Consider the following 21,635-nt stretch of genomic DNA (forward strand, 5'->3'; position numbering starts at 1 on the left):
TAACTGAAAATGTCAGTTATATCTTCTCACTTGCTCCCTCTCAGTCAGCAGGGCCACAGACCAACATCCCCTAACAAGACTCCCTGGGTCTGCAGGTCTCTCCTCTCCTCCCTCTCCTGGTCCTAGGAAACATCAAAGAAGTCGTGGAGCAGAGGCTGCTGGAGGAAGTGATGCTCAAGTTGGGTTCTGATGGATGACTTTTGAGTTAAACAGACCAAGAGAGGAGAAAAGAGATGAGAAAGGCATCCAGAGAAAAGGAACAGCATGAAGAAAGGCCCAGCAGTCAGAGAGCCCGTAGTGCACCAGAATCATCCATCGGTTGTTTGTATGGCTGGGCATGCAAGAGAAGGTGGTGGAATCCTGAGCCAGGAAAATAGACAGGGGCCAGTTCTTATCAAGAACACTCGTTTAGTCCACGCTTTAGAGCACCCCCATGCCTGGCTCAGGATGGGATATAAGGATAAAAGGGATGGTGGGAAGAGAAAGATGTTTGGACACACACTTGCCTTATTCATCACTGTACCCTCAGTGCCAGCCACAGTGCTGGGAACATGGTGGACACTCCATAAACAGCTGTAACACAAATGAATGAATGGATGAAGAAATGGCCCAGTCAAATAAGGAGAAAGGCAGTTTTGCTGAGGCAGAGAACTCAAGCCTTAGAAAAAGCCTCTGGGAAGGAGGACTGTTTTTCTTGATTTTAAATTGGAAAAGGTCGCTATACTTTCCAGGGCACATCTCAGCCACGGCTGGTACCCTTAGTCACTCCACGGCTGCGATTTTGGTATTTTCACTGCTGATGCAACACACTGCGAGGATTTCCACAGTGCACCGTGTTGAGCAAGCCCAGAGTGCAGCAGAGAGATGGGGCAGGGCCTCTGAGAGCTGGTAAAGAAGGCCAAAGTGATGCAAGAAGAGGCCAAACAGTGCAGGGAAATGGCCTTATTGTTGCCCCACCACACCTGGAATGTGGCTCTAGGGAGGAGCCTTTGGACTCGCAAGAGGCATTTATCTGAAGACAGCTCGTGATATTTGGCCGGCTCAGTATGGAAAGTGGACAGACAGGCCCTGCCACCTTTGAGTGGTGTGACTTTTCAGGGCAACGGGGAGCGGACTGTCAGATGTTCCCACCCCACCCTGCAGCCCCACCAGACTCGGGCTGGGAGCTGGAGCATTGCTCGGTGGAGGAGAGCAGAGAACAGACAGGGGCCCACCGTGGGTCTGGTCCTTGGCAAGCTGGTCAGCCCTGTGATCCATACTCTGTGGTGACACCTTCCTGCCAGACCCCAGGGTCCCTGGTTGTGGGCACCTCTGCCCCAGTGTAGAGGGATGGGTAAGAGTGGGTACCCAGAAGCTGCCACACCTCTGCCCCAGGTTGGAGTGTAACTGCAGCTTCATTGATCCCCAGCTCCATTCCTTATCTGAGAGAAATAAGGACGAGTCTGAATCTTGGCACCTCCCAGGGCTTTATTCCTTCCAGGAGACACAGATTGACTGGGAAGTTAATGAAGAACCCCCCTGGGAGTTCCCATCATGGCTCAGTGGTTGACGAATCCAACTAGGAACCATGAGGTTGTGGGTTCAATCCCTGGCCTTGCTCAGTGGGTTAACGATCCGGTGTTGCCGTGAGCTGTGGTGTAGGTTGCAGACGCGGCTCAGATCCCACATTGCTGTGGCTCTGGCGTAGGCCAGCGGCTACAGCTCCAACTGGACCCCTTACCTGGGAACCTCCATATGCTGTGGGTGTGGCCCTAGAAAATGCAAAAAGACAAAAAAAAAAAAAAAAAAAGAAGAAGCCCCTTCTAAGACCCTAGACCTTATTTTGTATTTGCCACTTTGCATTCTTCTTAAAGAAAATCACTCAAATTGTAGAAACTTCAGGTCCCACAAAACTGCACACACCCCTGCCAGTTATCCTTGACTCTGGAAAACCTTGAACAGACAGTGGGTGCCTGGGGACTCAGGGCTCATGGGCCTCCTGCCTGAACCTCAGGTGGAGGCCTCCACCTGACAGCTGGGAGTCAGATGGTGGAGGGGTCTAGCTTAGAGCAGGCAGGGTCCTCTCTTGGGCCCAGGGCGGGTATGCTGGAGCGGCTGGGCTGGTGTGGGTGAAGGAAACTGTCAGCTCAAGAAAGATCAAAGTGTCATCTTTAGAAGAAGGGGTCAACAAGTGTGAAGGCACCAGATCAAATAGCACTTCTAATTATGTCCATATGGCCGACTGGTGGGGTATTTGGGGATGACCCGGGTTGACTGCAGGCTTAAAGTGGATGCTATGATATACAATACCCTGAATTGTACACTTTAAAAGGGTGGAATTTATGGTATAATTGAGATTGAATTATATCTCAATAATAATAATAATAGTAAAAGAGTGCTGAGAGCTTGGTTGCTATGCAGCTTTCCTCCTAGGTTGGACCCAGGCCAACCCTTGAAGGTACTGCTTGTCGCCGGGGCTTCTGGGCTGCCTCTTGAAGCATCAGTCACACACACAGTCACACTGTTCGGGGACAACAGTGTCCTCGTCCTCACTGAGCTAGGAGGCAAGATGGTAGCACTACAAACAAGTTCCCTGTCCAGCTCGGGTTCCTGAGGCCAGTTGTGGGGGGGGCTTTAGCCATTTCTGGGCTATTGGGTCCCAATTTGCCGCCCCCACCTTGGCATATTTGGCTAAGCCCTGTGAGCCTGAAATCTGCTCTGCTCAGGCCAGGGGAAGAGTTAACAATTAACCTGGAGGTGAGAGAGAGGACAGGGCTGGGACAGCGCCCACTGGTTGCCTTCTCGCCCTCTGGGGCAGCAGGGACCCCTTCTGACCTGCACTCCCAACTGTGTTTGCAGAGGCACTGGGTGGTGGCAGGCCAGGCAGAGTAGAGCTCTTCCTAGCGGAGGAACTGGGTCTCCAAGGACCCAGCAGAGCTTCCTATGGGGTCCTGGGACTGGTCCCCTCAACACAAGTGCCCAGGGAATATTGTCAGACACTCCCTTCCCCTGGGGCCAGGCCAATGGCACTGCAGCCACAGATCACCAGTTCTAGAGCTTTGCTAGGCTGAATTTCAAATTGCATGGAAGCCTGCTTAACTCCTTTTCATGTCTCCTCACACCCACTGGTGACCCTGTGGCTGGACCCCATGGTGACCCTGCAAGGACACCAGCCAGGAAATATGGGTGGCCCTCCTGTCTTTCTCTGTGGGACAGCTCAGGCACACACGTGTACAGACTCGTATGCAAATACACTTGCATGTATGTGGGCTGGGCACACTGCTTTCTTTGATACCCTGGCCTGTGCCAAGGAAACATTAAAGAAAATCCTGACAGATTGGCTCCTGCAGAAGGTACAGATGCTTTGCAAGCCCCTGGCCAAGGGGCTGGGGATGGGATGGCGCCCTCAACAGGCCTTATGGTACTGGGTCTTGGCTGCCCTCCAAGGCTCTTTTGGAGGAACCTCTTTGCCAGGCTGCTCTTTGGAATGCCCTGCCACAGGCACTGCCATTTTGTCTGGACACCACATCTTAACAAATGTCTCCGTGGGCTGGTATGACCAAGGGAGGATGTGCGGGAGCAGGAGCTCTGGTGTTCAGGCCACCTCCGAGGACCAGGACTTCATCCTAGGACAGTAGCCAATCACACTCCACACAGCAAATCCCAGTCCAGAAGGTAGGAATAAAAGAGGCTTTGATGCTTCCCCAGGAAGGTGGGGGTCGGGGGTGGGTAGGAGGCAGGCTGGAGGGGGCTGGGGTAGAGGCATGGCCATGGGGTGCATTGTGCTGGTCAGGGAATCCCATCTATCTGCAAAGTTGCTAAAAATCCTTGGATGTTCCCAATTCCTCCACCTGCCTGGCTGCATCTCTTGTGGGCCAGTGGGCTGGCTCAGGAAGCCCATCTCTAGGATGCTGCTTGGTTACTCATCGCCATGGTTGCTGAGTCCCTACACCTGCCCTGAAAATACTTCACCCACCGCCATGGGGGTGACTGTTCCCATCATGAGCTCGACTGGCTCCCAGGTCCCTCTGGGGGTTGGTCTCTTGACTGCCAGCCCACATCATGATGGGGGACCTCTGTGTGCAGACCGGCCCATGGATGCAGGAGCTTTGTTTCTCATACAAGGACACTTGAGATTGAGAATGGTTTTCTCTGTGGTGGATTGATTTGCCTTCCTAGGCCGGAGGCAGGAGTGGTGATGCCACAGTTGGGTGGTGGGAGGGGGACTGGTCTGGTACCAAAGATCAGGCCACACACATGAACACACACTGCCAGGGTCCAAGCAGAGGGCCAGCATGGTGCTCTTGGATGGTCCTAGATAAGGACTCCCTGTCCTGTGACGGAGGAGGGAAGGATAAAACCACCTTTGGACACCCACTCCTACTGTGGAGTAACCATAGCATGTGGGCAAACAAAGCCAATGAGGACAAAGCTTCCTGGGGAGGCCATCCATCTGCTGGACCACGTGGAAAGAAAGCCAACCGCATCCTCATTCCAGTCCTCTCCTTAATGTAGCCTCACAAAATTCCTCAAAGAGATTACCCTGTGTATCTTCTGCGCCTTGCAAATAAGGATGGACCTGCCTCGACTGCTGGTTTCTCACAATCAGAAAATGGAAACAGGCACACCCTTCACTCCTTGTATACCAGCAATGGCAGTGATCCTGAGCTGGCCGTTTATGGATATGATTTGACCAGGGTTTAAGAACCAAGACACACAGGAACCCGGGGTGGGCAAGTGGGGGTCCAGCTCAGTGCCAAGAGTGGTTGGGGACTATAACATGGGTGGCCCCCCGCAAGTCCCTACGCCCATTCCTTTCCCTCTCAGTGAAGTCTCACACCTGTGCAAAGACGCTGCTTTGAATTAAAAATTTTTTTAATTAAAATACTGTTATACCCAGTGGAATGCAGCAGCAATCCTGGTACAGGGTGGCATAACAAAACAGCCATGTTTACATTTTAAATATTTATGATAACTTAAACATACAGACACACATCATGGTCTTTGGCAGAAAATGTTCACAGCACAAAAAATACTTTAAAAGAAATACCAAATATTAATCCAAAATATATTAAGTCATTTTTTTTTCCTTTCATGATTTTTTTTGGCTTTTTTTCTCTTTTTTTCTTTTTTCTTTGTAAACAATGCACATGAACCAAATGCATTTTTCAGCTTTAAAGAGGGGAAGGGGGATTTAAAAAAAATATGCAATTGTCCAGCAAATGCAAATGTTTAAAAAGGAAACTTGAGGAACCACGGGAATAAAACAACACATACAAAACCTAAAAAAAAAAAAAAAGTAAAGGAAAAAAACACAAAGAGTCAAGGAGGACTAAAAACAGTCAAGACAAATTACTAAAACCCACCGATCGCTCCTGGGGCTGAGCTGGGGGCCTCTTTAAGACCAGAAGTTAAAGTCACTGCCTCTGGCAGGCTGCCATTGGATGCTTCACTCCAGTTCCCAAGCCCTGGCCCTGCTTCCGGGTGCTGGGTGGCTTGAGGAGCCAGCCTCAGGGCACCACGCTGTGACAGGGGCTCCATTCAGAAGACTCTTGAGTCCCATCTCACATCTCTTAACTCATGGCCTAGTTTTCACCAGCACAGCTCTCTCCCAGTCCCTCCGGGGGGGTGGTGAGAAACAAAGACCGATGAGGACAATGCCATCTCTCCAGTTTCCTTCGGGAGAAGTGGTGCTGGGAAGCCCACCACGGCTGAGGCCTGGGTGGTGGCTGCTTCAGCTGGCTCAGGGTTCATAACCAAATGGACAGGATGTCCCAGGGACAGGAGCTGTGGAGCTATTTCAAGAGGCTGGTGATGGCAGGAGGGGGGTCCCCATGGACATTTAAAACAGGTTTCAAGATGAAGAAAAAGACAGTCAACATCCCTCAGATCAACTGGTATCGCACCCACGGGACAGGGTCTGGAGATGGGGAGATGGCTGAGAGGCTGGTCAGAAGTACAGGAACAACAGGGATGGGAGCATAGAACAGGGTGGGGGGCAAATCTGAAGCGCCCGTTTCACAAGAAAGGGAATTATATACAAACTTCCCAGCACAACCCAGTCATCTGCAAGTGTGGGGGGGCAAACACCCTCAACAGTCCCCACAAGACAAAAATCTTGATGACACCAGGGAGGCAATGAGGCGCTGAGGAGCAGATGAGGTTGGAGGGACCGCACTGAGCCAGGCTTGACAATTAGACCAGCCCACCTGGTGTCCACAGGCAGCCATCCTTGGAAATGAGCCCCCCAAATCAGCATATACCCTCCCTCCCTGCCCGCATGCCCAGTGAGGGGTGCAGAAGGGGCCAGCTCCCTTCTGAGCTTTCAGTTGCTACCCTGGCAGCAAGCCTTGGGCGGCAGTAGCGGTCAAGTCCTCATCCTGCAGGGGTCCAGGAGGAGTGTGGGGCTAAGGGGCAGAGTTTTCTGTGGGGCAGGGGACAGTGCTCACAGCTCCCCTCGCCCCTGCAGCATCCTTCCCCAACTCCTGGGACCAGATGGTCAGCGGGAATGAGTGCCTGGCTCGGAGAGGGGCGGGGACCACGGCAGCAGGGGGGCTGCTGGAATGGGGGCGTGGCAGAGGCAGAGGCGAGCAGGGAATGGTTCAGCGTCTCCGAGGCACCGCCTCCTTCAGATCAGAATTTCCACCATGTCCGACAAATCCTGGACTCTGGATGTGGCAACAGAATCTGGAGAGACCAGAACATAAGCACATGCCAGCAAGCATTACCAGATTGTCCTTTTAGACCCTGTCCTGTTTTACAGTGAGGCTCTGTCTTCCTCAGCTTTTCCCACCTCAACTGCCTGGGTGCCCGGGTCCCCCAGAACTTGGCCAAGAAGCAAGAAGCTCTGCTCTGCTCCCCCTCGGCTCAGACCACTAGCCTCCAGAGGGGAAGACGCATTTGTTTATAACTTGGAACCGGCTGGAGGGCTTGGAGGGAGGGTGGAGAGCCCCGAGGGAGGGAGGCTGCCGCATTCTTTCCGTGCCTGTGGTTTTCTGAGAGGCTGAGGCACAGGCAAATATGCACAGGCTAACGTGAAAGGGAGCAAACACATTCATGGCATCTTCTCAGATTTCTCCTTCCCGGACTCTTTTTTTTTTTTTTAAATAGTCTTCTAACTTGAGAGGGCCAGCAGGGTAACTTGCCAAGCTCCATTATCTTAGATACTGAGATTGGCAATTCAAGATGTAAGGAAGACTTCGAAAGAGGAAAGTGCCTCTCTGGTGGATCTGTCTGTAATCAGGGTTTTCAGGGCCTCTATTCAAACCTCCAACCAGCTCTAAAGTGTATGGAGGCGGGCCTCACACCCCACCCATCAGTCCCTGAGGGGCACAGAAGTTGAGGGGGGATACTTACCCATCGAGGCGGTCCTCTGGCCACTGCTGCACCCCAGAAGGCTGTCAGGCTCCAGGCCCAGGCAGGGGGCAGTGCTGTCTGGGGGCTATCGGTCTGAGTGCTCCCATCTCTGCTCCCGTGTTTGGCATGGGCAGCGAGGGGAGCTGTGGCCATGGGCTCCTCTGCTCTGTCTGCTGGAAAGGCAGGAGGCTCAGAATTATTGCCTTGTCCATGAGGTGTCGCCCCATGAAGAACACCCCAACTTAACTGTATCTACTGGGAGGTGTGAGCCCTTCTGAATTTGCCAGAACTTCCATTGTGATTAAATGCTCCTTTTCCCCTAAGGGGGGGTAACTATCAGGTTGGATTGTGTTCCAAAAGCTTTGAGTGGAAGAAGCCTTCTTGAAGGGTTGTGGATTAAATCTTTTTTTTTTTTTTTTTTTTTTGTCTTTTTGCCATTTCTTGTGCCGCGCCCACGGCATATGGAGGTTCCCAGGCTAGGGGTCGAATCGGAGTTGCAGCTGCCGGCCTATGCCAGAGCCACAGCAACGTGGGATCAGAGCCGCGTCTGTGACCTACACCACAGCTCACAGCAACGCCAGATCCTTAACCCACTGAGCGAGGCCAGGGATCGAACCCGCAACCTCATGGTTCCTAGTCGGATTCGTTAACCACTGAGCCACGACAGGAACTCCGTGGATTAAATCTTAAACCCAGCAGGGACTCTCGAATTTCTGTGGCATCTGCTTGGAAGGAGGAGTGAAGGGCTGGCCCAGAAGGTGCATCTGCACAAGGAGCTCTATTTTTACTTAGATGATAAGTGGTGGGGGCCAGGGCAGTGGACTTGACGGAGGTGGGGGCTACAGCCTGCTTCTTCACACTAGGGGACAGCTTCGGGCCACGGGGTCACTGGAGCCAGGGTATAAGCCGGCCTCCCTGGGCGAGGGTTGGGACACCCCCGGCTCCTCTGAGCCTCAGTTCTGAGGAGAAGCCCGAGAGCACCCTAACACTCAGCTCTGCTGCATGCCCACCTCCTCTCACCTGCAGTCAGCTGGACAGAAGCATCCATCTGCCGTTCGCCAGAGGAGAGCCCTTGCCAGCCCTGGGTCCCTGCAGCTGCAGCCACAAAGATAGATGGCACAGACTTGGCGGGCCTCAGGGAGCCCTGGGTGGCCTTGCCAGGGTCTTTCCTGGAACGCTGCTGAAGGACCTTGATCACCGCGTCCTTCTCCAGGATCTGGGCATGGAGCACTTTTAACCTGAAGGGAGAGAGGCCATGCTTACTCCTCAGACCCACAGATCGGCAGCCTCAACCCTTCCTGCCTCACTGAAGTGAGAGGGAAAGCCTCCCCTATGGCCAGGCCAGATGCTCTTGGCCTTACAGCCGGGGCCGGGAGGGGACCTTCAGAAACACCATCATAGCTCTGCAATTTGATGCTCTGAAAACTTCCAGTACGTGAGGTGCTGGGCCTTTCTTCTACCAGCAAAGGCAGGTGGTCAAGGGGTGGGATCTTGGGTTCATCTGATGACAGCAATGACATGACCCCCATCCTGGAGGCCCACCCCTAGGGCTGCTGACCATCAAAAGGGCTCAGTCGATGTGCCTGGGCTTTTGAGTCAGGTATAGGTCATATGGAAATCTTGTGGGGGCTCTGAGATTGTTTTGGGAGAGGAAGTACTATCTACCTGTGGGCCAGGTGCCTCGGCCACATTCCTCCTAGGGTCATACATGATATGGACTGAGGAGGAAAGGCTTATTCTGTTTTACATGGGGGAAGGGAGCAGGTAAAGGCCCAGAGCCTTGGATGGCATCCAAGAGTGGGGTCTCCTGGGCAGACTGAGGGCTCAGATGGTACCTCTGGGTGAGACCACGCATGTGATGCTAGCTGTACCTAAAGCATGGAGGTCAGCTCCGAAGCAGGAGGGGCTGCTGGGCCATGTGGGGCCAGGGGTGTTTACCAGAGGTTAAGGACAAGGACAGGGCAGGGCCTGGACATCACCATCGCCCCACCCCTGCCTCAGGTGCCCAGCCCACGATGCCCAACCTGCTTTCCATCTCCTGATGCCTGTGGCCACCAGTGAGCAGGCCCTCGTTGAAGCTGCTGCTGGGCGAGGGCTGGGGGGAGTGTCGGATGAGGGTGGTGTCCCGCTGGGCGGCGGCTGTGGCGGCCGCATCCATGGCAAACTGCCTCATGGCACGTTCCTCCAAATACTTCTGCTCCCACTTGGTCATGTCGGCCTCCAGGGCCAGGACCTGCTCCTCCTTTTCCCGGAGCTGTTCCGACAGCCTCAGGGCACTGAGCTCCGGGGACCCACCACTGCCACTGCCACAGGTGGGAGTGCCTGCCTGTCTCTGCAGAGAGAAGGGCACGGCGGTCATGCCACAGGTCCTCACCCCCACACGAGGACTCTCACTGAGGCCTGTGCTTGGTCAGCCCTCAGGGCACACTCTCCACCCGGCTGCCACCCAGAAAAGAGAGGGGAGCCACAAATCCTGCACCTCTGCCCTGAATCCTCTAACCAAGGATGTAGAGAAGATCGGGTCTGCCTTTGCAAAGCGACCATATAAATCATCCTCCAAACTGGGACAGGGGTGCACCCATGTAAACTAGGACAGAACTGGGCAATCCAGGAGGTCTGGGAGAAGGGGAAGGTTGGGAGTGGCAACAGAACTCTATCCGAGTGATATTTACACAGTCCAAGGTGAGGATAAAGACTCAGGATCTGGGCAACCACCTCCTCCCCCTCCCCCCGCCCCTGATCTCGGGAAGACACACAAGAGCTGGCTAGCCTTCTCCATCACGGCTCCTGAGCCACTTTCGCTAGAGAGCAGGAGTGCCAGCTGGGGCTGCTGGTGAGGACAGGGGCCTGAGTCCCTGAAGTCAGCACATGGCCAGGTGACAAAGCCTCTGCTAAGACTGGTGGCCAGGAGGGAGGGGCCTTCAGCGGGGCTGGCACCAATCACCCTGGCTTTCCAAGGGGGCTCAGCCTGGATCTGAGCAGGGATGCCCAGGAGCTCCAGAGCTGGCCTCTTTGGATGATGTCCCTGCTCCACCACCTCCATGCATCTTCCCAGCTTACCTGCTGCGCACGCAGGGCCTTGAGTTCCTGCTCTAGGCGCGTCCGCAGACGTAGCTCCAGTTGCTCTCGCTTCTCACAGGCAGCCTGCAGCTGCCCCAAGGCCTGCTGCAGCCTCTCCACCTTCTCCACATAGGCCTGCTTCTTGCGCAGCTCCTCCTCAGCCCGTGCTGCCCGGCCCTGGGCGTTGCTCAGAGCCTGCTCCAGCAGCTCAGCGCGCCGCCGCTGGTCCTCGATGGCTCCGCGCAGCAGTGCCATCTCCCGCTCCAGCTTCTCCTGCTCCTGCTGCTGCTCGTAGCCTGCAGGGAGAGAGGGGGGTCTGGTCAGTGACAGCAACCACCCCAGCTGGCCCCAAAGAGTCCCCATCACGTGGCGGGTTCTGTGCTGACCACTGCATGAGCAGGATTACATCTTATCCTCTCAACAACCTAGGAGGACCATGATTAATCCCATTGTATGAGCTGGGAAACTGAGGTTCAGGTGAAGTCATGAGTAAACGGCAGTGCCAGACCTGGGCCCTTGCAGTAATAACTGGGCTACACTGTTTCTCTGCTGAGATATGGCTTTGCCAGGAGAGAGCCCCAAACACTGCCTGCTTGCATAAGGTGTCATCATTTCCAAAACACATTCACCATTTCCCTTGAGCCTCATGGTGACACTTGAAACTGGCCAGATAGGAACTGTGATGACCATTTCCAGATGGGAAAAAGGAGGCTCAGGTGGACTGTGATGGGGTCCCGGAGAACGGAGGAACGGGGAAAAGAACCACTGCATGCTGCCCCATGAGCCAGGCACTTACACATCTTATTCTACTGAAGCCTCCCATAACAGCCCCCAGAAGCAGGATTTGTGCTCCCCAGTTTGAAGGGGAGGAAACACAGAAGGTGAATGGTACTCTCAGGATGGGGACCCAAGTCAGCCTGGCTCTGAAGGACCAAGCTGCCTGCTTGCCTGTGGGGTGATCTACACACTCCTAAAGTGGGCTTCCAGGGCTCATTCTGCACACTCAGACCCTCCCCACCGAGCCCCACTTAGTATCACATTTCCTTCCAGGGTCTGGGGACACCACTAGGATGTGGGCAACTAGGCTCAGAAAGAAAGGCAAACCTTGCAGCCCAATGAAAATGACTATGGTCCAAAGATTCGTGTCTGAGGCTCCAGCTACCCTGACTTATGAATCATCTTGTTAAACTGCCCAAGAGTACTCTGTTCAGGGACCCTCTCCATAGAGCTGACAAGGTCTGAACTGAGCCCTCCAGCTGAGGCTCTAGTCTTAAATCCACCTCCCATGCACCTGGCCCTTGGGGGTCCCAGGCTGATCTCCATCCCCCACTATCCCCTACCCTTGAGTGTGTCCTGCCTTGCTTTTTTTTTTTTTTTGGCTGAGCCCATGTCATGTGGAAGTTCCAGGGCTAGGGATTGAACCCACATCAGGGCAGTGACTCAAGCCACTGCAATGACAGATCTTTAACCCGCAGAGCCACAGGAGAATTCCTGAGTGTGTCCTGTCTTAATGGAGGGCAGGAGTGGGACAGACTCTGGGACGTGCCTGAAGTCAAAGGTACTATCTCTAGAGCAACACTATCATAGCACAGTGGACTTTTCTGCTGTAAAGGACTTGTTCTACTCCAGGCCAACCAATGCAGTGGCTACTAAGCACGTGTGGCTAAGCACCTATCAGGACAGTGAAGGTTCTAGAACAGAAGAGTGAAGGCTTGGGGCTCAGCAGGCAGAAGGGAGGATTCATTTACTCAGGGCCCTGGTGCAGAGAGGGAGGACACAGGCCACCCAGGTCAGCTCTGGCTCACTCTGGATTTTTGAAGGCTGGGCCCAGGCCGGCCTCATTCTTTGGTGGGGAAGAAAAAGATGGCGAAGCTCCACAACATTGAGATGGAGCCTTTACTCCTGAGCTGGCCTGATACCTGAGTGGGGGAGAAGGGGCAGGCAGCGCGTGCAGACTGCGACTTCGGATCTAGAGACAATGACCCCGTTCCAGGGTGGCTTCACAGAGCCAGAGAGCTAACAGAGTTTGCAGGAGGCTCTCATCCCAGGCTTAGGACTGACTATCCCATCTTACCAACCCAGAATCCCAGGCTCAGGTGAGAAGAAAGTGCCCAAGGGGGCCAAGGTTAGGAAAACCAGGCCTCGGGGCTCAAGGCCAGATTCCCAGGGAGGGCAGGGCCTGGCCAGAGCTGGGTGTCTGTATAGCTTGCCTAGAAGGAAAAGCAGATGGCACTGCTGATAGTGGTCACACTTCCCTACTAGTGTTGACTGACTGGAGGAAAGGTAAGATCAACCAGAGACATTTCCCTGAGCCTGCTGGTTTCCCCATGGCTATCTGGAGCAAAAGAGTTGCTTGGCTTTCCTCAGCCCTTGGGAAGGGTCCCAGGAACCCAGCCTTTGGCTTCCAGCAGTTCCCTGTCACCTTGCGGACACCTCTAAGGCCCCAGCAGGGGCTAGGAGGCCTGAGACCTTGGCCACCCCCAGCCACTGGGATAAAACCTTGGACCAGTCTGGCAGGGTAGGGAACCCAGGGTGTGGGTTGGAGCCGAGCCTGGAGACTGAGGAGGGGGCCAAGGGCAGGCAGGAGGGCAGGACAAGCCTTGGAGGCAGCTGGGGGCTGCGCCTGGAAAGGAAGGCCCCGCAGCACATCCTGGCCCCTTTGTCCCAGTGTCCCTCCTCCTGCTGCGCGGGAGGGGCGGGGCCCGGAGCGGGAGGGAGCGGCGGGCGGGCAGGCGCAGCGGAACAGCCCGGGCTCAGGAATGCCTGGCATCCAGGTCACCCGCCGCTGCGAGATTAATGGCTCCAGCCGGGAGCCAAGAACAGCCAGGCGCTCGCTCCCCGGGGAGCGGAAACGCCTCCGGCCAGCCTCCCCCCTTCCCCCGCCCGCTCCCAGAAACCCGTCGGTGATTTCCTTTCTTTGGTTGAGACCGGCCCCCACAGTTGGTCCTCTCCTGCAGGGCGCCCCAACTCTGCCTCTTTCCAGCAACCCGTCCTCTCAGGACTCCCTAGGGCTCTCTCCTCTCCTTAGGCACCACCATCTCCCTCTCAGAGACCCGAAGTGAGGACCTTCAGCCAGCAGAGCCCTGCCTACCTCCTGCCCACTCCCCACACTTCAGGGCTCTTCCTTTTTTTTTTTTTTTTTTTTTTTGTCTTTTACTTTTTCTAGGTCTAATCAGAGCTATAGCTGCGGCCTAAGCCACAGCTTCGGCAACGCTGGATCCTTAACCACTGAGCAAGGAGGATCGAATCCACAACATCACGGTTCCTAGTTGGATTGTTAACCACTGAGCCACCAGGGGAACTCCCTGCACTTGGCCTTCCTAATGGTTCCTTCTTCAAAGCCACCCACCAACCACACCTCCCCGTCAAGCTCCTCTGTGGGACCCCCTACTCACTCTGAGCCAGCAGCTTGGCCACCATGTCCTGACTGCCTGCCTGGGCCTCCTGTGTCTTGCTTGCCAGGCGGCGGTTTGCAGATTCCAATCTTTCTGTTTCAAATGAAGAAAAGGCATTTTAAGGAAAAAATGTTTGAGTACAAGTGAAGCTGCCTGGGGGTGGGGGGCCGTCCCCTGAGGGTCCTACGAGTCTGGCTGCATTCTCCAAGGGGCTCACTGGGAGGCCCCAGGTCAGTTAGGGCCCCAAGGACAGAGCACCGGGGGACACAGAGGTGAGAGCTCCATGGTGGGCCCCAAGGTCTAGAACACAGGGACAAGGATCTCTCTATCAAGGTGGCCCCCAAGGAATCTCAGCCTGGCCCCCTTTGAATCAAATTATACTATTTTTATAGAGGACAGAGATTCTGAATTATTCCTTAGAACAGAGGAAGCAAGCCATCTGAAAGCACTCCCTGCTCCCCGACCTGGGTGAGCTGCCCTCACCTCTAAGATCCCGGTTGAAGTCCTGCAGCCTCCTCATCTCACTGTCCATCTTGTTTCGCATAGTCTTCTCCAGGGCCTCCCTCTTGGAAGAGGCCCTCGTCAGGCTCTCATGGGCCTCAGAGAGCCTCTGGATTTCATTCTCCAGCTGCAAGAGGCAGACAGCAGAGCTGAAGGGAGGAGAGCTCCCAGGGAGTAAGTGGCATCAAGGTCCCCTCCACAGGCCTGGGCTGGTCGGCTACTCTCCATCAGAAAGGGTGGGAGGAGGGGATGAAAAGTCATAGATAGCTCCAGTGAGATGGTCAGCAGTCTGTAGCCTCTGCAGGGGGACCAGACTGCTGGAATGGGCAGGCTAGGGTTCCTTCTTCAACTGTTCCAAGGTCCTGAGCAAACCCAAGGCCAGGTTCTCTGGAAGTGGCTGCCTCCAATGTGACTATGCACAGCTTTCCCATGGCCAAGGTCCGGAAAGAAGCCTTTTCCTTTTGTCAGGCTTCTACTGAGAAACCTGGGCATAATGGACCAGGAGTGGCTACTCAGACTCCAGCCATGATCTGGGGTTGGAGGGCGGAGGGGCAGCCTGACTTATCTTGGACACCCCAGGACAGCCACAGGAGACCTGGGGCCACTTGGTAAGGCTGAGGGCACAGCTGATAACACTTCACTAAGAAGGGAGCACCAGTCTCCAGCCTGAGTGCCTCTGCCTAGGGGATTTGCTTCTCCAGCCATTGCCATCCACCCCAGAGCCAAGCCTGGCCCCAGCCGCCCCTCCCACTTGGCCGCTGGCAGGTTCCGCACGTGCTCCAAGCTAGCCTGTGATTCCAATAAGTCGCTCGTTCTTTCCAAGAGGAGGGGCTTTCTCTATAGCCAGTGCTGGCCTCGAACAGACGTGCTGTTGTGTGGGGGATACAAAGGGCTCTCTGTGGGAGGTGTCCAGGGGAGGGGGTGTGTGCAGGGGAAGGGTGCGCGTGTGAGGGAGCCACTGAATGGGCTCTTTCTAATCACCACTGGGCAGCAACTGCTCATGCTCCAGGCCTGCTCTGCCGGCTGCTCCCCAGCTGTCTGGAGTCAGGGATGGAGTTGAGGGCTGAGAAGCCCAGCCAGACTAGCTTTCAGACTCCTCTGCTCCCCCTTGGATGGCCCCTTTCAGGTCACCCTGGCTGCCTTGGTCCCCCTGCCCCTCCTAGGCCCCAGCCATGCTACCTTCTCGATGCGACCCGCCTTCTCCGCCGAGCTCTCCAGCTCCCTCTGCAGCCTCTCGTTGTCCCTCTGCAGCCTGGCATTCTCCCTCAGCACAGTCTCCATCTGGGCCAGGTGGGCACTGCCTGAGGTGGCCAAGGAGGCCTGGGTGTTTGCTGGGCCCTCTACCCCAGGTGGGCTGAGGGAGCCCAGTGGGCCATGGCTGAGGGCAGCTGGGTGTGGGGGTGGGGGGTGCTCCTGGGGCTGCTGCAGATACTGGTACTGCTGCTGCTGGAGGAATACAGGAGGCACCTGGGCCTGCAGGATCCTGGGGAACAGAAGAGACGATGCTCAAACATAGCAGAGACTCTCATCCCATTGCCACCCCGAGTTGCCCAAGCCCTCCTGGACAGACTACCTCCCCAAAGCATCAGGCAGTGCCCTATGGGGAAGACCTTTTCCACATGGCATTCCCAAGACCCTGAAGGGCTGGAGGGGATTAACATCAATAGGCTTGTTTCACACCCAGCCGCACTGTGGCTGAGGCCTTGGGGATCAGCCTGAGCAATCCTGGGCCTCCTAAGTAACCCCTGCTTAAATAACAGATCTTTTAAAATGTGCCCTTGACCCTTCTAATCAATAGAAGGCTCTTTTTTTGAATCTGGAGGCCTCATTCACCATGACTGAACACGCAGCCCTCCAGGCCCCTGAGCCCTGGCAGCTACCCTGGGTCTGTTCCAGCTGCCGTGTCAGGCCCTGTGCTCGCACCTGCCAGCATAGCACGCTCAACTTCTTCTCCCGCCTATTTCGGTTCCATCACCCCTTGAAGAAACATTTTTAGAAGACTGGCTAAGGTTAGAGCAGTGAGACAGATGTCAGGGTTAGCGTCTGGGCTCCAGAGACTGACAAAATAAGCATTCAGATCCTGGCTCCAGAGTTTAACCCCGTGGGACCCTCAGGGCTCTGCTCAATGAGGAGGATGAATGTCTCCTCGTGGAGGCTGCAGCTTACTCGCTGCTCAAAGAGTAAATGTGACTCCAACACTGGATTTTCTGGGGTGTAGGCGCTGCCTCTGGACTCTTGCAAGAGTCTGAATTTAGGGGCAGTGTTCAACTGGCATGTGGCGCTGATGGAACATCACCCTCAGGACCCCGTGTTACGGGATGAGGCATGTGGGGTCACAGAGCTTTTCTGGGGCCTTGGGACTGAACAGATGGCTCAGTTGCACCAAGAATTTGCCCACTTGGCCCATCACCTCACACTCAAGCCTGCCTTTCCCCCACCTCTCCCCCTCCAGACGAGGCTCCCCTGCTCCTCTAACCTACTCTTCTTAAGATTTTCAGCTAAAAGAACAGTCCCTGTCCCTGGTTCCTAGCAAACAAGCTTTGTCTGATCAGCCAAAGGAGAAGCCAAGCCAATGTATTTCTCTTCCTGCCCAAGGCAGAGCTTCCAGTGAGAGCTGAGAGGGTCCCCACTGGAATGGGCAAACTCTCCCTGTGCTACTAAATGTGGCATTTTGGGGTTGCTTCACCAACTTACTCCCCCTGCCCCCCAGCCAGGCAGACACACTGGCATTCTTTGGGGATGACTTCGCTGCGAGAAAGAATAGAGCGTCCTTCCCTTCACACTTGCTGGTTCTTCCCCTGTCCTCCCCTCCCCCTCCCTCTTTTTTTGTTCTCCTGCAAACAAGTCTACTTCCTTTTCCCCGATATTATCTTTTCCGGACAGGGCTCAATAAGGCTGGTCCAAGAGACGAAACCACGGCTCAGCTTCCGAAACTCTCCCTGGACTGAGCCCTGAGAAGGGAGATAAGGGGGTGGGGGTGGGGGGGCCGGGAGGTAGAGGTTGGCGAAAACCCACAGGCTTTGTGCCTCCATTCCAAGGCCCTCACGTCATTCATGTCTCGAGAGCAAGGAAAGGCATCCATCTTTCCTGGGAAAGGCCACATGGTGGGAAAGTGGGTGACTACATGACGACTCAGCAAGCATGAAGAAAGCTAGACTTGGACCTTGGGCCATCAGAGGAAGGGAATCTGCAAACGCTCAGGTTCCTCTGGTGGGGTTTCCTGGACCCGCATGGGGGGAGACGCAGGGCATGTGAAATGAAGGGAAGGATGCGTCAGCTTCCCAGGAAAAGGTGCTGGGCCAAGTGAGAGCCTCGTTTCTAGGAACCCTATTTCTACAAACTATCTGGGCTTTCCTGGCCCCCGGCATCCATTCTCTACATGCAGCAGAGGGACCATTTTAAAAAGGTAAGCCAAAGCACATCCTCTGAAGGCTTCCCTTCACCCTCAGAATCTAAGTCCCTCCCAACAGCCTCTCTGGAGCCTCCACAGAAAGGGGCTCACCTGGACCCAGAATCCTCTCCCACTCCAGGCTCCGGCCACATGGGCCACATAGAAAAACATGAAAGGGAATGAATGGTGGGGACAGGGCAGCTCCTGCCTTGGTGGAGGAGGGGGAGAGACCTCTAAGGAGGCCATCTGGTCCTTTCTGCCTCCACTGAGGAATGCCTCTCCTAATTACAGAAAGCAGACATGTCCACTTGCTCTAGAAACCTCCAGAGAAGGCTGTCTCACCTTCTTCCCATTTAATGTGGAAACAGCTTGGCAATGATTCCCAACCCTTTGCAAGCTCTTTCTGAAACCTAACTTTTAACCCCCTGTTGTAATTCATAGCCCGAGAACCCTCGTGGCGTGACTGCCGCAGCCAATCAGACAATGGTGTCCATCTCTGAATTAAAGCAAGGGATGCCGCTAAGTTCTCATGTGAACCTGGCCAAATCCCTCTCTCCTTCCAGCACTAGCTCGCATCTTGAGGTAGAGGGTATCCTAAGCCTTCCTCTGGAGGCTTGGCACTCCAGGACCACTACACTGGAAGGAAGCCAAGAGTGTGAAGATTGCAGTGGGCAGTTACCTGACTTCCGCATGCTGGAAGTGTGGGCTGCCACGGGCGCGGTACCGCGGGTCGGTGACAGCGGAGGTGGTCTCATGAGCTAGCACGCCATGTGGGTACTGAGGTGGAGGTCCACGGGGCTCTGGGCCCTCAGCGGGGGCGCCCCTGGGCAGGGGGCCCTGCTGGTTGCGGGCCAGCTGAGGGAAGCTGTGGGAGGCACTCATGTGGCTGGGGGTGCGGGCCCCGTTCCTCTCCAGGGACAGCTGCAGGAGTCGCTCGCTCAGGGAGCGCACGTGCCCGTGCCTCAGCTCGCGCAGGGCCTCATCCTGCCTCCGACTGCCTCCCAGGGCCCCGCGGGGATCCCGGTCCCCAATATGTGCCTGGGACCCCGCCTGCTGGGCCGCGTAGTACTGTGAGTGGGCTTTTGCCTCCTCATAGGTGGGCAACTCCTCGCCCTTGCTGGACTGTGGGCACAGGCGGTACAGGCTGTTCTCTGCCAGGTGGGTCTCGGTGCCCTGGTGCTCCTGGCCCTGGGGCTCCTGTCTTGTGGCCTGCTGTAGCACCTGACTGTCCTCGGGGGCCATGATCTCCAGAGGGGCCTGGGGGCTCCCTGTGCCCCCAGCGCGGCCCCACCCCGCAGGGCCTGCTGCTGGATGGCCAGCAGCGTGCGGGTCTCAGTCAGGTTGCCATAGCGCAGCTGCTCCTGGATGAGGCGGTGCAGGACCGTCCCTGAAGAGTCTTCCAGCGTCCTCATGCTTCCTGGGCTTGCACCCACCTGCCTGGACAAAGGCCAGTGGTACCTGGCCCCAGAGCACCTGGAAGGAGAGAAGAAGAGCGCTCAGTGGGAGCACATAGGAAAGGGGGGCACTTTTCATTACTATCTGGCCCAAAACATAATGGGAAGGCAGTGGAGGGGCACACCAGCTTGGGTTCAACTGTCAATGCTGCCATGTATTAAGGCAAGTCACCTAACATCTAAGCCTCATTTTCTCTAGAATAAATATAGAAAGATTAATGCTTGCCTCACAGAGTTGACAATTAAAGGGAACGGCAGATTCGCTTCTGGTGCACCATAAATCCTTGGCAAAGGACTGCCATTATAATCATATTCATGGAGACTTACTGTACCCAGAGAAAGACATCAGTCACCTAGAAGGAAGCTCAGCTTCCTGCAGTCAGCTTCCCATAAAACAGCCTGATGAGGCTCCAGGACAGGCCTAGTTCAGCTCTAACCAGTGAACTGTCCAGTCGAGGCGGGGTGGGGGTGGGGGGAGAGCCCCAGTTTATTGGTAGGTGACAAAGAATAAGTCCAGCCCAGTACAAGCCCTAGGCAAAGAGCCCCCAGGACCCTCTAGGATGAAACATGTCTGAGCGCCAGCCTTTGCACAGCTAACTCACCACCCTTTACCCCGCAGAGCCCTCCCAGTTATGAGATGACCTTGGCAGTCACACTGCAAGGTGAACAGGAAGGAGGAGAAAATGCATCTGGATTGGTGAATAAGGAATGAAAGAAAAGAGACTACAATAGGACAACGGTTCTGTGAGATGAGGCAGGAAGGTGCCACCCATCAAAGTCACATAGTCTGTGTGCTGAAAATAACTGCATGCGGGCTCCAGGAGAAAGAAAGGGTGGCCCGCGTTCTTTGATTTTACCAATACCATCCCCTGCCATGCGCGCGCGCGCGCGCACACACACACACACACACACACACACTCACTCACTCACACACACACTTGCTCCCTGGAAGTGCCCTGACGGTCCTCTAGGTGCACAGGGGATGGGCACTCAGCATCTTGACATCAGTCACACCCACTTGAGCCAACTGGAGGAGCAAGGGACCAAGGGGGAGGTTCTTGGCTGCAGGAACCTGAGGCCTCTGAGCCTAAACTGCAGGGAGATAATATCTCCTAAGGTTGGTGTTCCCTTCTGAGCCTGAGCTCCCAATGGCTCATGGCCTGGAAGGCTGCCCGCCTCACCTGGCTTCCTTTCCACAGCCTCCTCCAACACAAACCTCCAAACTGAGACTCAGGGAAGATTAAACAAAACCCACACCTCCACAGGTCCTATGAGTAAGGGAGGAGGTCAGTAGGAAGAATGCTGTCCCTTCTCTGCCACTAAACTAGCCCTAATGCTCTGCTTCAGTTGGGGCTTGGTGGAAGCAGCCATTCCCAATGCACTCCTCCCCTCTCAGCTGCCCAGAACCAGGAGCGGGAGATGAATCTAGAGGGCATCTCTGTGCCCATCCTTCCTGGCACCCCTTCCACCCCCCCAACACACACACACACACACACACACACACACACACACACACACACACACACACACACACAATGAGGGGAGATCCAAGACTCTAGAGCTACCAGAGGCAAAACAAACAGGAATCATTTCGCCCTAGCGTTTCATTCACGGGGGCACTTCCTAATTTAATCGCTATCTGGGCTGACTTCAGCTGAGGAGGACCGGGGAACACAGCTTTCCAGACAGACTCCAGCCCCCCTCACCCCCTACTATGTGCCTGGAAGTAGGGAAAACCTCCCCACGCCTCTCATCCCGCAGGGTCCTGGTCAACCCTTTCAGATGAACATTCTTTCCGCTGAGCCGTAATTAAAATCTGCGCCCCAGACCCGGATCGTGCACCCTTGCTGCGCTAGCGCGCCCCGCTCTCTGAAACCCCCTCTTCTAAGGAAGCAGGCAACTCCGGCCTTTGCCTGAACTCACGCTCTCCTAAGCAGCTAAAGCGAGGATCGCTAAGTCAGATCGCACCCCAGCCAGAGATCCCGCCCTACCCGGACTCCTGGGTGACCACAAGAACCCGGTGGCCGCCGCTGTCCCTGCAGCGGGTGGACAAGAGTAGCCCGCGGTCCGGAGAGGTCTTTAAGCGTCGCGGGCCCGCCTCCCTCCCTCCCTTCCGAGCCCTCTTTGTTTTCCAAATGCTCCAGCGCTGACGTCACCGGGCTGGACGGCAGGCTGCATTCTTTCTAAGTGAGAGCCAGACCGTGGCTCCAGAGAGGATTTTCCAAGGAAGACAAAGAGGAATTCTTGGGCTAGTTGGGGGGCAGAGACACCTGTAACCCCCACCTAAACCAAGTCAGCCCCCAGGGCCCTGCGACTTATGCTCCAAACGGCGCCTCCTGCCCGGATCCGCACCCCTCTCCCCAACCCGCGACCCCAAACACCCACTCCGCTCCCCGCAAGGCTGTCCCGTCCTCTAGCCCCAGTCGACCCGCACATTTTCGGGAGACCCCAGGCGCCCGGCCGCTGTCCGGCTTCCCGGCGGCTGGGAAGGGCTTGCTG

The 21,635-nt window shown here is 55.5% G+C and overlaps 1 protein-coding gene across 1 annotated transcript; it reads right to left on the bottom strand.

Annotated features, from left to right (window-relative positions):
- On the bottom strand, positions 4,834-21,258 carry AMOTL2 (angiomotin like 2). The gene is given in 12 exon segments (XM_021069473.1): positions 4,834-6,666; positions 7,336-7,422; positions 7,425-7,508; positions 8,356-8,573; positions 9,360-9,667; positions 10,396-10,691; positions 13,791-13,883; positions 14,274-14,418; positions 15,471-15,774; positions 18,362-18,965; positions 18,968-19,155; positions 21,128-21,258. Coding segments are annotated over 11 exon segments (2,325 nt in total). The 5' UTR covers positions 19,095-19,155; positions 21,128-21,258; the 3' UTR covers positions 4,834-6,607.

The sequence above is a fragment of the Sus scrofa genome, chromosome 13, assembly GCF_000003025.6.
Source record: "Sus scrofa isolate TJ Tabasco breed Duroc chromosome 13, Sscrofa11.1, whole genome shotgun sequence".
Classification (NCBI taxonomy): domain Eukaryota; kingdom Metazoa; phylum Chordata; class Mammalia; order Artiodactyla; family Suidae; genus Sus; species Sus scrofa.